The sequence below is a fragment of the Gadus macrocephalus genome, chromosome 23, assembly GCF_031168955.1.
Source record: "Gadus macrocephalus chromosome 23, ASM3116895v1".
Taxonomy (NCBI): Eukaryota; Metazoa; Chordata; class Actinopteri; order Gadiformes; family Gadidae; genus Gadus; species Gadus macrocephalus.
In genome coordinates, this window is record NC_082404.1 from 17,508,120 (window position 1) to 17,523,726 (window position 15,607).

General features: G+C 40.7%; 1 protein-coding gene across 1 annotated transcript; it reads left to right on the plus strand.

Moving 5' to 3' along the window:
- The first annotated feature begins 4,898 nt into the window (after window positions 1–4,898).
- Window positions 4,899–8,706, plus strand: LOC132452834 (bile acid-CoA:amino acid N-acyltransferase-like). Its single transcript, XM_060045644.1, has 10 exons — window positions 4,899–5,137; window positions 5,310–5,409; window positions 5,608–5,798; window positions 5,897–6,048; window positions 6,184–6,303; window positions 6,384–6,466; window positions 6,661–6,748; window positions 6,823–6,903; window positions 7,445–7,586; window positions 7,773–8,706. The coding sequence occupies exons 2-10, from the start codon at window positions 5,357–5,359 to the stop codon at window positions 7,901–7,903; spliced, it is 1,041 nt and encodes a 346-aa protein (XP_059901627.1). The 5' UTR covers window positions 4,899–5,137; window positions 5,310–5,356; the 3' UTR covers window positions 7,904–8,706.
- The last annotated feature ends 6,901 nt before the right edge of the window (window positions 8,707–15,607 follow it).

The window sequence follows — 15,607 nt, forward strand, 5'->3', positions numbered from 1 at the left end:
GTTTAAGTATCTCGGACCCTTGCAGTATAATGCAGAGTGATTTGCATTTCACGTAAAACGTCAATGATTATAACGTTCATACTCAACGACTGTAAAAGGAAGATCACGAATGGGTCGCAGCCATGGAGATGAAACGGCCTCCCTCCTAACGTTTAGTCCAAAACTGTTCATTTACATTTTTCAGTGTTCATATCCGAGCTTAAACGGATGGTTCTGCTACACTTAAATTGGGTGTTGAATGACTAAAAACTGGTTCTCTCCACTGGGCTACTGTAGAAACATGGCCCTCCCCCGTTGTACAAATAGAGGGCTCATTCCAAGGTAACGAAAAAAAGATTGTTATTTTCATTTCCACACACTACTATGGATACTTAGGAGTATCTTACTCCAATTCTGCCAGGACCCTTCCGCACGATGCCACTTACTTGTACACACTACACCTTGAATAATTTGGCTTTTGCTCATATTTAAAAGCCTTTCTTTTTTTTGCTATTATTTGCTATTTAACGATATATATAATATTTAAACAAATGTAAGGACAACAACAGTTCACATCCTCTGAAAATGGCAATAACGCTTATCTCCTCGGTTTTGTTTGGGTTAATAGGCAAGGGAACTTTATTTATAACACTTTACATGCACAAGGCAGACTCCAAGTGTTTCACATAGAAACATCGTCATAATATTTTTTTTCTTTTTTTTAACCTTTATTTAACCAGGAAAACATCTTATTGAGATTAAAAATCTCTTTTTCCAAAGAGTCCTGGCCAAGACAGGCAGCAGCACAGATTTGGTAACAGACAATCATTTAAAAACAACAGAGAACATACAAATAGAGCCACAGTTAAAACATCATCAAACAAAGCATGTACAGACAGAAGAGCCAGCTTCAACATCATTAAGTAATGCCTTAAACATGTTCATAGAAACCAGCTCCTTAAGTTTCAGCGAATTTTGCAGCTGGTTCCATGAAAAAGGAGCAGCATAACTAAATGCCCTTTTTCCCAGTTCAGTACGGACTCTAGGCACAGTAAAAACAGTCAGTAAAAACAAGTCCTCAGAGCGGAGCTGGTACTTTCCTGTGCTTTTCTGAATGACATACTTCTGCAGGTATGTTGGAAGAACACCGAGGATAGTTTTATAAATTAAGATATGCCAATGATGGAGTCTGCGGGTGGACAGGGAAAACCATCCAACTCGAGCATACAAAGAGCAGTGCTGCGTGAGGGTTTTAAAATTAGTAACAAATCTCAGTGCTCCGTGATAGACCGTGTCCAAAGACTGTAGATATTTTGAAGATGCATTCATATATAAAACATCACCATAATCCAACACAGACAAAAAGGTTGCAGCAACAAGTCTTTTTTTGGCTTCAAAAGAAAAACAAGATTTGTTTCTAAAGTAAAAACCTAGTTTTATCTTTAGTTTTTTCAAAAGCTGCTGGATATGAGGTTTAAAAGAGAGAGCATCATCAATTATAATTCCCAGATATTTATATTGAGACACAGATTCAATGACAGAGCCCTGCAAAGTGGTGATAGGAGGAAGGTCAGAGGGCTTTGATTTAGCTTTTGTGAACAGCATGAGCTTTGTCTTTTCAGCATTTAAAACAAGTTTTAAATCATACAGGTTACGTTGCACAGTGTTGAAAGCAATTTGGAGCTTACAGAGAGCCTGATTTGGGGTAGACGCAGAGCAATATATCACAGTGTCATCTGCATAAAAGTGAAAATTTGTGTTTGGTCTTTACAATCGAGACAATTGATGTAAATAGTCAATAATAAAGGTCCTAGAACCGATCCCTGTGGCACACCCTAGGATACATTAAGAGAGCTAGAAGTAATACCTTCTGCTCGCACACACTGAGATCTGTCTGATAGATAGTTTTTAAACCAACCGACAGCTTGATCAGACAAACCGATGCTGCAGAGTCTTTCTAATAATAAGGCATGATCCACCGTATCGAAAGCCTTTGATAGGTCAACAAAAAGGGCTGCACAATGTTGCTTGTTATCTAAAAATTCAATAAAATCATTTACCACTTTTAAAGCAGCTGTTGACGTACTATGTTGTTTCCTAAAACCAGATTGAAATTCAGATAAAATACTGTTTGTTGGTAAAAAGTCCTTCAGTTGTTGGCTTTCAATGGACTCCAATACCTTATTCAAAACAGACGGTTTGGAAATGGGCCTATAGTTGTTTAGCACAGTGGGGTCCCCCCCTTTTAACAGTGGGAGAACAAAGGCAGATTTCCAAATAAGGGGAATTTCGTTTGTCTCCAGGGATAAATTAAAAGTCAAAGGTGATGCAATAAAATCAGCAGCTAACTTTAGAAAGTAGGGTTCAAGATGGTCTGGACCTCAATCAGGAAATCAATCCGGTACATCGCTCCGAACAAAGTTAATAAACTGTAATAATAAAATGGATAAGTCAATACAAACAAAGGGAAAGTAAAAAAATGCATTGTAGAAAGTGCAATGTATTTAAGATTTAACAGAAAGCTAAAGCAAACAAAAGTCTTCATTCTTGTTTTAAAAGTGGTCAGAGTTGGGGCAAGTCTTAAATCCTCAGGGAGTTTATCCCAGCTATTTATTGCACAGCAACAAATAGCTTGTTTTGTAACAAATGTTGTAACTGAATCGATGTGACTGTTGAAATGTAGTTCTGAATCCATGGTTACCCCTAGATTTCTGGCTTTGAGGTATTCAGGGACAGAATTTGTCCGAATTTAGTTGAAGGAAATGTTGATGCATCCAGTTTTTGATTTGCTCGATGCACTAGCACAGCAGATCCATGGGCGGATAGTAATTTGGTGACAGCGCTACATAGATTTGAGTGTCATTAGCATAGCAATGATGGTCAATATTGTTATTTTGCATGATTTTCCCTAGTGGGAGCATGTCGATTTTGAATAAAGAGGGTCCTGAGATCGAACCTTGTGGGACTCCACATGTCACGGTGGTTGGTTTTGATACAAAGTCCCCAATGGAAACAAAGCAGTTCCTATCTTTTAGGTAGGACCTAGACCAATCTAAGACTGTGCCTGAAAGCCCAACCCAGTTTTCTAATCATAAGTATTTTATGTTGTACACTGTTGAATGGAGCACTGATTTCTAGTAGCATGAGTATTGAGTCTATGTTAATAAATAGTTTATAACTTTAATAAGGGTGGTCTCGTGCTGTGAAAAGGTTGGAATCCTGATTGGAAGGTGTCATAGCAACCAGTTGATGCCAGGAAGTGATTAAGTTGTTGGAGGAAAACTTTCTCAATTTTACTCAATTTTATGAAAAATAGATTTGATATTGCTCTGTAGTTGTTAATAATAGAGTCATCTAGGCTCCGCTTTTTTAAAAGGGGTTTATTAACTGCTGTTTTCAAGGCTTTTAGGAAATTCCCTGATTGGGGAGTTGTTAACTATTTGCAATATGTCTATTGCTAGGCAGTCAAAAACATTCTGAAAGAGATTGGTAGGTAAATTATCAAAGCAACAGATAAAGATATGTAATGTCTCTGAAAAAATGAAATCCACACATTTTATATTAAGGCGAGGCATCAACATGTGTGTGGACTGTGACTCAAGTTCCTTGGCGCAATGTTTGACTTGAGCGGGACCAACTTTGGAACTGTTGAATGTTCTAACTGCTCAAGTAAGAGGAAGTCAATAGACCAAACAACATGGCTGCCGGAGTCCCAAAATGGTCCAAACAAATTTGAAGGGGCAAAAAGGTGGGATTAACTTCTGCCAATAATCAAACTTGGTGTAGTTAAAGGCACATGGGGGCAAGATCAATTGCTCCCAATTGTATCCAGATCTTGCAACAGGAGGCCCTAAAACATGAAGAGAAAATACTAACTTTGGACAGTGATATTTTCTGAACCATGATAGCAAATTCAGCAATAAAACCATGCTATTCTGTAAAGTAAAATCATATCATCTTCAGTCTAGGCCAATGAAAGGGGGAACAGAGGTCAGACATTTTCCGATCTCAATCCAACCATTGAATGTTCTGTTCTATCTGTCTGAACATCAAACAATGCATAACTCTTATTTGTGTTTCTTTCGTGTTTATTTGAGTCCTGTGTTTACACACCTTGAGGTATTGGATCAATACAAACAAAGAATTAAACACACAAAAGATATTGAAACATCATAAAAGACAAATACTGTGTGCACACTGGTAACCGTCCCTAAGCTCACTCTCAAGACATGGAGGCCTCTCCAGGAACTGTTAAGTGGGCTCATGAAGGCGTAGGCTATAAATGTGTCCTCAGATGATCACTGACCAGTCACAGTTTAGACTCTTCGCACATAGTGGATTTCATCTTTGTGGAATAGATACATTGAAGGAGTCGTGGATACCAGGTATAGTACATGCGTTTAAAGGCACCCAGTGCAACTTTATGTAAACATTCAATGAAAAATAAACATTCAATATCTAGTCTTTTTTACACGTAGTAAGTTTCAATAACTCCATACCATTACATATCGACATTCAAGGAGCAAAGATGTAATGGTATGGAGTTATTGAAACTTACTACGTGTAAAAAAGACTAGAAATTGAATGTTTATTTTTAAGCCTCGAAAGTTGCACTGGGTGCCTTTAACGATAGTACTTAGCATTGTGCAGCATCTTATCCCAGATAGCTTTGTTGAATACGGGGAACAATTGTTAGTGCTTGGCACTTGGTTCTATGAACATCTTTACTGTACAGACGGAGATATATTGTTTATCTTTCTCTTGACAAATGTACTCATCGTAAGTCGCTTTGGATAAAAGCATCTGCTAAATGCAAATGAAGAACATCATCTATGAAACAGCTTGTGTTATTGTAGAACCTAAAAACAACTAATTAGTGTTCCATTTGTATTCTAAATGTTGATGCAATAATGTATTTGGACTGATAATTTTGACTTTTCTTTTCTGCTTCACAGATTATGAATGATGGCTGGGGCTGTCCACCCAATTCTCTCAGTTTGTCCCTCACGGGCACTCTTTACCGAGAAGTTCCGGGTGCTGGTGGAGAATCTGCCTCCTGGTCTCTCAGTCACTTTGCACTCTCTTCACTGCTCTGGGGTGAAGTATTATTGGGAGGCGTTCTGACACTATGTCGCTGACAATAAAGGGACTGTCGATGGTAGATATTGTTCTGATGCCTATTTGACCTCAAGCATTACTTCAATTCAAATGCAGGGCTTACTGCCTGATGTTAAAATAATCAATGACGGTTCATTCATGTTCCCTCAACTAATGCACAACGATTGATGACATGTTTGCCATTCCAACTGGTATCTGGATTGACTCCACAGTTTCACAAGAAGCTAGTCTGGGGGGAACCTACACAGGAAAGGAGCCGATGGGTTTACTGTGGAGTATGATCCCTGTGCCAGGATCTAAAGAGCATGCAGTGTAAGGTTCTACCTCCTCAGGCCTGATGAGGGTCAAAGCTTAACTCTGTGATGGTACTCCTTGACACTTACGTTCTTTGACCTTCTCTCGTGATAATGGGGACAGGGTGGTTTTTCTTCATACATTTAAAACATGTTGAAATACATTGCGAGTAAGGCAGGATTCGTTTGAACACACGATTTTCCTTCTGTTCCTCAGTTTGTTCAAGGTTGACGTGGAGACACCACAGGAGGTGCTCATCTCGGTGTTTCAGGGCCACCTCTCTGAAGGCTTCAGGCAGAAGCCTCCCCTGGCCTCAGTGGTGGCCGAGAGGTGGTCCATGGCACCGGGGCTGAAGAGGATCAGAGTGCAAGAGAAGGAGATTGAGGGCATCCTCTACATCCCTCCGGGTATGTTTCAATAGCCTCTCCCCCCCCTGGTTCTGTGCAATCCTGAGGTGATTTTTTTAGCCAAACGTTCTCTGGATCTAAAATGCTGTACTCCTCAGGTCCTGGACCCTTTCCGGGAGTGCTTGATGTATCGGGCTATGAAGTGGAGCTGACGGAGGTCCGTCCCGCAATGCTTGCGTCTCAAGGTTTTGTAGCCTTTGTGGCCAAATACGTCATTCCTGGAAGAGAATTGAAGATGGACTATTTTCTGGTCTGTGATGTTTTCGTCCGTCCCCAACTTGTTTCTGTCGATGGCTGTACTTTTTCTCGGTCTTGTGCAGCTGTTGATCAGTGGATTTGTTAGGTGATCTAATGGGAGTGTTGTCGGTCATCTTTGTCCGTACAGAGGGCGTTTGAGTTTCTTCAGGAGCATCCGCTGGTGATCAGCAACAGAGTTGGACTCATTGACCTATCGCAGGGTGCAATCGTGGTACTCAATATGGCATGCCGCACCGAAGCTATCAGTGTAAGTATTTCCACGTACAAGGCGGATATACAGTGTCTTCTTTCAACTGTACAATGTGTCCTAACCATTTTGTGTTCCAGCCTCGCTGCTGTGTCTCTATCAATGGCAGCCACTTATTGATGGAAGAGTCGGCTGTTACATTTTGGAAGAAACACTTTAAAATGTAAGTCTCGTTTTAGATGTTGATTGTGGTCGAAATTGATTGCTATCAAATGCCTAGAAATTCCAACGGCAAAAAAGGATAAAAGTATGCTTTTCTGGATTGCTACAATAGTAGACTAATGCCCATTTACATCCCTAATAGATATATGGATATTGCTTTATTGGAATCCCATGATTAAATAACTTTTCCATCAGGAAGGAACACACCATTCTGCGAAATGAGCAGAACCATGTAACAATGCGCGGTTTGACACTACCTCTCCCAAATGAAGCAACTATAAATGTAGGTACATGCATGCACATGCACGCATGCACACAAAATGCATTCAATAATATTGTTTGTCATATCTTTGCTAGATGGAAAATATAAATTGTCCATTGTTGCTGGTTGTTGGGGAAGACGATCTTAATTTCCCATCTGCAGAATGTGCTGAGTTGGTAAGTGGACAAACTAGAGTCTTCATTAATTAAACAGGAAGTCTAATCGAGATCAAGATCTGGTTCAAGAGAGACCTGTATACAAATAAACACATATACACAAGTTTGACAAGACGAGCACAACTGTATATACAAACCGTGTATCCAAAGTTAAGCAGAAACGGATGAGCAGAAAGTTACAAACATCGTACAGAGTAGCTGACGATAAGTAAATGATTTGATGAGAGGGACTAAATCAGGGTAATGGTTCTTGTATGCTGCATACTACTTAAAACCTGATTTGCCCAGCTTCGTTTTTACAAGTGGTCCAACGAGATTTTAAACCTATAAAATCCTTCTACCTACAGATAATTTATTGATAATTGATTCACATCCAACTCTGTGTATTGTACATACATTGTAGCTAGGTCAGGGAGGCTTGCTGACAGACCACACACTGTGATATAAATAGTCTTAAACTGGGCTGGAACAAAACAGACATGTTTGTAAAAGATGCGGATTGGAACACAGGACTGAACAGAACCTCACATTTTCCTCATAGATGGCAAAGAGGATGCACACAGCGGGCAAAGAGCACCTGTTGACCATACTGAGTTATCCAGATGCCGGACACATCTTCCGTTTGCCCAATAGCAACCTTGTCCGGATCTCCCGTTACCGCTTTCCATGCTTCGACCAGTGCGGTGAGAAATAGTTTATAGTTCATTTATAATGGTAAAAAAAATTGATTAATTAGGGATTATTGGTAATGTGTGTGTGTGTGTGTGTGTGTGTGTGTGTGTGTGTGTGTGTGTGTGTGTGTGTGTGTGTGTGTGTGTGTGTGTGTGTGTGTGTGTGTGTGTGTGTGTGTGTGTGTGTGTGTGTTGCAGAAATTGTGCTGTGGGGAGGACACCCAAAACCTCATGCATTTGCTGAGGAAGACAGTTGGGACAAGATCTTGGCCTTCCTCAAGCAACATCTGTACCCTGATCCTCAAAGTGTCCCCGATGCAGCGCTGTGAATGTACAGACAGCCGCCATGGCTTTTGGTGGCAGTGCGTCTGATCGAGACTATCAGGTTTTGCTGTGAATGTGTGATATTTCTTCTCCTAAAGTGTCCCAGATCTCAGGGATGGGATGTGCAAAGTGTTCTTGTGCAGGGTGGGGACATGCTGGGCAAAGAACCTGAATGGCCAGTAGTCGTTCCACCTCCCACCCTCGGCCAATATACGCTGAGGGGGGAAACATTGAAATAGGCAATGAGTTAAACTATTTTAAAAGTCCCCAGGGAGACAATCGATCGGACAATAAATCCAACCAATGATTAGATCTATGGTGTAATATTTAGCTCCACCCCTTTCACAATCACAAACACAAATGCTGCAGGGTACTTCACAAACTTCAAATTATTCGATTATCATATCTAGACCAGTCTGTAGCCAAGTATAATCTGTAGTTTGGTATTTTTTTTATATACGCTATTGTGTGTTATTATATATATTTATTCTGTTATGTCTGGGTAATTATATATATTATATTTTGTGTGGGAATTTAAATGGTCAATTTATTGGTGAGGTGATGTCCCATAGGTGCATTCTTTATATGTATTATATATTCTAGTTTATGGTTTTCTCTGTCCCCTGTCTCAGATGTGGGGCACCACAAGGGAGTTGTCTATAAGGGTTGGGGTTTATTCTGTTTGGGGTGGACAGGGGAGTTATGTTGAACGCCATCGGGCGCGGAGCCGACTACTGTGACCTCTGACGTGTTTCTGTATTATGATCTTGTTCTCTTCTTCCTTAATAAATGTTCATCGTGGACTGCGGTTTGGGGTGTTGGTGTTTTGTGTCCAGATTTCCCGCTCGGCGACAGAGAAACCCGGGTGACGGCTCATTAATGTGATCGCCTCATTGGTCAGGTAGCTGTGTAACTTAAGAGGAGGAATGAATGAAAAATTAAATGTATGTGTTACCTGGGGCTATTTACACACACACACACGCGCACGCACGTGCGCGCATACACACTCAACCCACTCAACCCATTTGTCCTATCTGACCATTTTGTTATTGTGTAACTAATTACAGCTATTGGCTGGATACCGTTAACAGTGCAAATTTTAAGAAAGCCCTTAATTCTCTTGTGAAATGTGTGCTTGGAGTTTTCTTGATGTTGTGTGCTGCTTATCAATAGACATTTTCACGATATGAATGAGGCTTCATTCTTATCGTGAAAGTGCCAGTGGCTCAACGGGACAATACCTTGTACTGGCGATCCTTAGGTTGAGAGTTTGAATCTCTAATAGAGTATGCTGAACATGGCATTCTGCCATTAGCACTCATTTAAGAAACATTGAACAGCACCTGAAATTCATCAGGCAATCAACATTCCGGCTCATTAGTTTCCAAGAATCTGACCAAGACACAGTATGGCATTAAGGGGAACTTCTTCGTTAACCATTTTTCCTTCATAATTAACTCTTCTTCCGTCAGTGTTCTTGGCTACAAATGTTTAATTTCCCCAGAATTTCAAAGATTTTTCAGGTATTTGCTTTTAAGAAAGCCCTTAATTCACTTGTGAAATGTGTGCTTGGAGTTTTGTGGATGCCGTGTGCTTATCAATATACATTTTCACCATGTGAATGAGGCTACATTTCAGGTTTGTCAGTGGCTAAATGGGATAATTCCTTGTACTGGTGAACCTGAGGTTGAGTGTTTGAATCCCGTTTAGAGCATCATGAACAAGCTGAACATGACATTCGGACATTGCTCTGCAGCTCTCTCACCTGAAAGATTAGGCTCAGTATGGCATAAACAGGAATAACTTTCCTTCATAGTTATATTTCATATTAATATATCGGTGACACTTTACAATAAGGTACGCAAAAAACGTGGGTAGCTACTGTGGTAAGAATGAGTAACGAATGATGAACGACCGGGGCCCTAACTGGGGCCCATATGACAGTTACTCAGTAACTACTGAGGACATACTGGTAAACAGACCAGGGGATACTGTATTAATTAATCTTTCTGTGAATTAGCAAACTGACCAATTTATTATGAAAACAACTGTATTTTCCTGGGATTTCACAATTATTTAATTATTAATAAGTTATTAAATGAACAGGGCACAGACGGGTTGATTGCCATATCTTAATAAAGATATTCACATTTAAGGTTTATTATGTGGCGGTAGTAATGTTAACATTTTTTGCATTACTAATGTTAAAATCTTAAAAGCTATTGTCCACCGCTGCAGGGCTCGCTTTAAACCTGCCGCCCTTGGTTTCAAGCGCTGTGGAGGGCTGGCTTGGGTCCCACACTGGATCGACTGGTAGAGCTCGATCGGACCGATGGTGAGTTGTTACTCATTCACGAACCATTCGTTCACCAGTAGTGAAGCTTTTCTAATCATTCGTTCACCATTTGTTTACCAGTAGTGAAGCTTTATGTGTTCCTTTATGTAAAGTCATGCATCATACTGAGTTGTTACTGTCTCGCGAACCATTTGTTCATTAGTAGTTAAGCTTTTTGAATCATTCGTTCACCAGTAGTTACGCTTTTTGAATCATTCGCTCACCAGAAGTGAAGCTTTTTGAACCACTCGTTCACCAGTAGTTAAGCTTTTTGAACCATTCGTTCACCAGTAGTTAAGCTTTTCGAATCATTCGTTCACCAGTAGTTAAGCTTTTTGAATCATTCGTTCACCAGTAGTTAATATTTTTGAACCATTCGTTAACCAGTAGTTAAGCTCTTTGAATCATTCGTTCACCAGTAGTGAAGCTTTTTGAACCATAATACATCTTTGATCTGACGCCACGTCCACACTACAAGTGTTTTATTATTTCGCTGGAGGAAAACATGGACGCCACCCGGAAAGCTGTTGTCGCGGTAGCATTGGCAGAGGACCAGGCGCTCCAAAATAAGTAGTATTGAATTACGGATATCTGCAACTGAATTGTAGATATCTGTAATTCCAGTTTGAGATATCTACAATTTGATTCTGACTAGTCATAATTCCAGTTCAAGATATCTTTAATTCACCTCAATAGGCATAGGCAGAGATACGGACGCAGTAAGGTATTGCAGTAATACGAGTGATTGAAATTGCCATTTAAACCACCAAAGTGATCCAAGCACAATGAAAACAGTTCATACGTCAAGTCACAATGGGCGCAGCCATCTTGAATTCTGTCTCGGAATTTTGCTCGGTCACCACTGAGTTCAACTGAGATGGCGAGTTCGTCGTCCGAGGAACCTCCGAGACGGATGGATATTAAAACGCAGCATTAGACCCTACGTCATATCCCGCCCCTTGCAAGCCCACCCCCCCCCTAAACCCCCCCTTGATTCTACAGATGTCTAAACAACATTGACGTCCGCATATAGCATTAATCACCATCAATTGTGAATCACCCTCACGGTCGAATCTCCTGATATACAAATGCGGCGGAAATGCCGAGGACATGTGTGAAAACGGCAATTATTATGCTTGCTTGAATCATAACTTAAGGAGAAAATTATAATGATTACTTCATTACCTGATAAGTGAACAAAAATGTTAACCTTTGTAACATTATCGGCAAAATGTTATTATATTATGCGCTCAGAAATGTGTTACCTTGTATCGACCGGGGCTTCCACACCCTTTCTCACACCCAACCGTGCTCAACTGGCCCCATTCTTCTCTGGCCTGCATTCACACTAGGCCATCTGGCCGTGGCCGTTGGCTGTCGCAACTGTGGCCTGGCCACGGTAGGCTCTTGTACATATGTCATCACGTCGTAACACGTCATCAACAAGCGTCCGCTGCATGGACCATAATAAAGTCATTGATTCGCGGATTCTCCCAAATACATCGGAATTCTTGTGGGTCTTCTCCAACTGTGCCTGAATAGCATCGTCTGCCCAAATGGCTAACAGACACTCGACTTCTCTATGGGAACAACGTGAACCAACAGTTGAACCGCTTGACGCCATGTCTACCGTTTAATGGGAAAGAAGGCTTGTCGCCCAGTGTTTCCGCTAGAAGAAATTGGTGCCGGTCATGTGACCGGGAAGGTTTCATTTTACTGGTCAAATTGAAAAAAAAACGGTCGGATATTGTCCGTGTTTATTGCACTTAAAAAAATGGATAGGCAGGCTATATAAAGAAGAAGTGTGCGATCATATTTTGATTCGCCATGGTTGTTAAATACCGGTGCTCCGCAAAGCTTGCCGCCGGCTTTCGCTAGCTTGCCGCCGTTTAGTTCATAAACCTACGGTAGTCTATAGGGGAGCGTGTCTATGTTCCCCGAGTCCTATGTTCCCCTCTTTGTATGAGACTGGGGAACATAGGACCCTTTTTTTTAAAAAAAAAGGGTCCTATGTTCCCTGCTTTTCCCAAAAAGGGTCCTATGTTCCCCGATATGTATGTGACCGGGGAACATAGGACCCTTTTTTTAAAAAGGGTTCTATGTTCCCCGGTCTGTTACTTTTTCCACCATTACTGCCAAATTCCGGCCGAGATAACTACCATTGCATGTCTTTACCTTTTGTGGAAGAGGGAGAGACGTCGGAGAACCTGACGCAGTATATTCATACGCCGGTAAACAAACCCCGAGAAGCCCAATCCCTACGAGAGCTCCCCGCGCTACGGCCATCCGGAGGCGCACAGAGCTTTTGTCCGAGATATTATTATACAATTATATTATATACTATTATATGAAGAGCTCCGGGAGTCGCAAATGGCAACAATCACTTTCCAAGTTGGCCTGGCCTGGCCAGACTGGCCAGACTGGCCACACTCACACTGGCAGATTTGAGCACGGATGGCATAGTGTGAGTACACCCTAAACAGGGCATTTGGACCACACAATTATGAAGAGATGGGTTTATTCCAAAGCTGTTATTTGGCTGCCATTCATCCCGTGCATTTAGCGTTCAGTATTGCGAAGGCAAGGTTTTATTTTTCTGCATTTACCATCCAGGTGTGTCATATTAGGCGTACATCGACGTCAAACCTATTCTGCTGGTCTCACTAATGTACCTTTTAAAAATAGGTTGGGTTCGTTAAGTGCTGCTGGTATGTGTAACGTTTCCGGTTGTTCAGTAGCCCCCCCCCCCAACACCCTACCCCTACCCTAAATAGCAGTTCAGCCATCGGCTACCATGCAGACATGCAACATGAGAGAGATGCCATGAGGGAGGGAAGGCGTGCGAGAGACTGCAGACGATATGCACTACAGAAGCCCTCTGGCCACCGACCCGTGGGTTCAACCAGCGTGCTTCGACTCCTAACATTGTCGAGTTGCATTCGTTTTTAAACACTACTGTATGTATATTTATTGTATTTATATTTAAACACATATATCTTAGCTGTAGTGCCCGATTTCGATGAGTTAGTAATCAGGGGGATAATAAATGATGAGGCTAATGTTAGTTCCCGATTTTTAGCGCCTTATTTGCAGCTAATGATTTTTTTTGACGTTTTTTAATGACAAACTGGCTTCCACTGGTGCTGTGACACGTTTATTGATAAAACAACAACAATGCATTTGGAATCAGCCCTCTGTACAGCCATACAGCCCCAGTATAGGATTCAGTTTGGCCTGAATGGTTTTCCCGTGTGTAACCCCTTCCTGGCGCCGGAAGTGTAATTATTATTTAAGGTTACTATATAAATGTGTTAACGAACAGGATCCTGAATGCTTAGCAGTTGATGTTGAATTAGCTAAATCTCCTGTGTACCAATAGATGTTATTCAATGAAATGTTCAGGACAAACAAATAAAGATAGAACATATATACATGTATTTGTATATCAAAGTCAGTACTCGTGTATATGGAAGCATATATGTAGCAAAATTCAAATGGCAATGCAAATTGCAATTTGCAATTCAATAAGTAATTACGTTATGCAATTGACAATGCATTATGCAATTTCATAATGTAATTTGTAAATACGTTATTCAAAGTGTATTTTAATATGCAAAGTGACAATGCAATCCTCAATTACATTTGCAAAAGTTATAACAATAAAAATACAATAACATTTTGTCAAATTCTTTTGAGTTCCTTTATTCAAATTGAAAAGCTATAGCGTCCCCGTGATTGCAATCCACTTCGCCACGCTCCGTGTGTTGCGATATTCAAATGACATTTCAATCCGCAAAACGGAATCCAAAACGGAATCCAAAGAGGAATACAAATAGGAATCCAAAACGGAATCCAAAGAGGAATCCAAATAGGAATCCAAAGAGGAATCCAAATAGGAATCCAAAAAGTCAATATGCAAAGTGGCAAACGTATCAGCCAATCAGCGTCTGGACGTCACTTTCTATTGTCTCCAAATATCTCCACGGTAATAATAATAATAATAATAATACATTTAATTTAAAGGGCGCCTTTCAAGACACCCAAGGTCACCTTACAGAGCATAAAGTTATCATAAATAGTTTAAAACAACACATTGTGGAAAAATAATAATAATAAATAAATAAATAAAACAAAAACAAGACAAAACAAACAAACAATCAAGACAGTGATCAGTTAGACGTATTGTGCGAGTTTGAACAGGTGAGTTGTGACTTGAAGGTTGTAATGGTGTATGACTGTTTTATGTGTGGGGGGAGGGAGTTCCAGAGCCTGGGTGCTGAACAGCTGAATGACCGGGCACCCATTCGTAATGAGTCGTGATGTGGGGATACATAGTAGTCCAGCAGAGGTTGAGCGGAGGGAGCGGGAGGGAGTGTATTCTTGGAGGAGGTCCCAGAGGTAACTGGGGGCTAGGTTGTGGAGAGCTTTGTAGGTGAGGAGTGGGTGGAGACGGTGGGTCTCCCGACCCTATGTTTTGCACCCAGTGCCTATAGCACTTGGGAAATCTTTGTGTATACCACACTGGCGTCAAAACGTACCAGTGAGGATAAGTCGTATCCTATCTCCCAGAACACGCACTCTATCTACTGCATCTGTGTCTTCAACACGATTGTTCTCCACATCATCGGCCAAACTTCGGAGCGTATCAATAATCTCCATTGGTGACCATGGACCACAGGCTACGAACTAGAAGGGAACAAGGAAATTACGAGCAAGTGACGTAGTTGCCGCCCAGACGCTGATTGGCTGATACGTTTGCTACTTTGCATATTGACTTTTTGGATTCCTATTTGGATTCCTCTTTGGATTCCTATTTGTATTCCTCTTTGGATTCCTATTTGGATTCCTCTTTGGATTCCTCTTTGGGTTCCGTTTTGCCAAATCTTTTGCAAAGCGTTCGTTTTGCGGATTGAAATGTCATTTGAATATCGCAACACACGGAGCGTGGCGAAGTGGATTGCAATCACGGGGACGCTATAGCTTTTCAATTTGTATAAAGGAACTCAAAGAATTTGACAAAATGTTATTCTATTTGTATTGTTATAACTTTTGCAAATTTAATTGAGGATTGCATTGTCACTTTGCATGTTCAAATACACTTTGAATAACGTATTTACAAATTACATTATAAAATTGCATAATGAATTGTCAAATGCATAATGTAATTCCAAATTGCATTGCCATTTGAATTTTGCTACATATATGCTTCCATACATGTAGCCTACTCGAAAAACCCTTGAACAAAATAACAAAATGCACGTAAAATATAATTGTATTTTAAACCACAATAGCATATGAACACAAATAACATGAACTGATTTGCCTGCGATGAACCGGTTCAAATGTATCTATTCACCGGTTTAAATGTAGGGCC

Excerpts from the sequence above, each read along its gene's own strand:
- LOC132452834 (XM_060045644.1), top strand. The coding sequence starts at position 5,357 with ATGGGTTTACTGTGGAGTATGATCCCTGTGCCAGGATCTAAAGAGCAT. Across the intron at positions 6,749-6,822 it reads CAAATGAAGCAACTATAAAT|ATGGAAAATATAAATTGTCC; the intron begins GTAGGTACATGC and ends TATCTTTGCTAG. Across the intron at positions 7,587-7,772 it reads TCCATGCTTCGACCAGTGCG|AAATTGTGCTGTGGGGAGGA; the intron begins GTGAGAAATAGT and ends TGTGTGTTGCAG.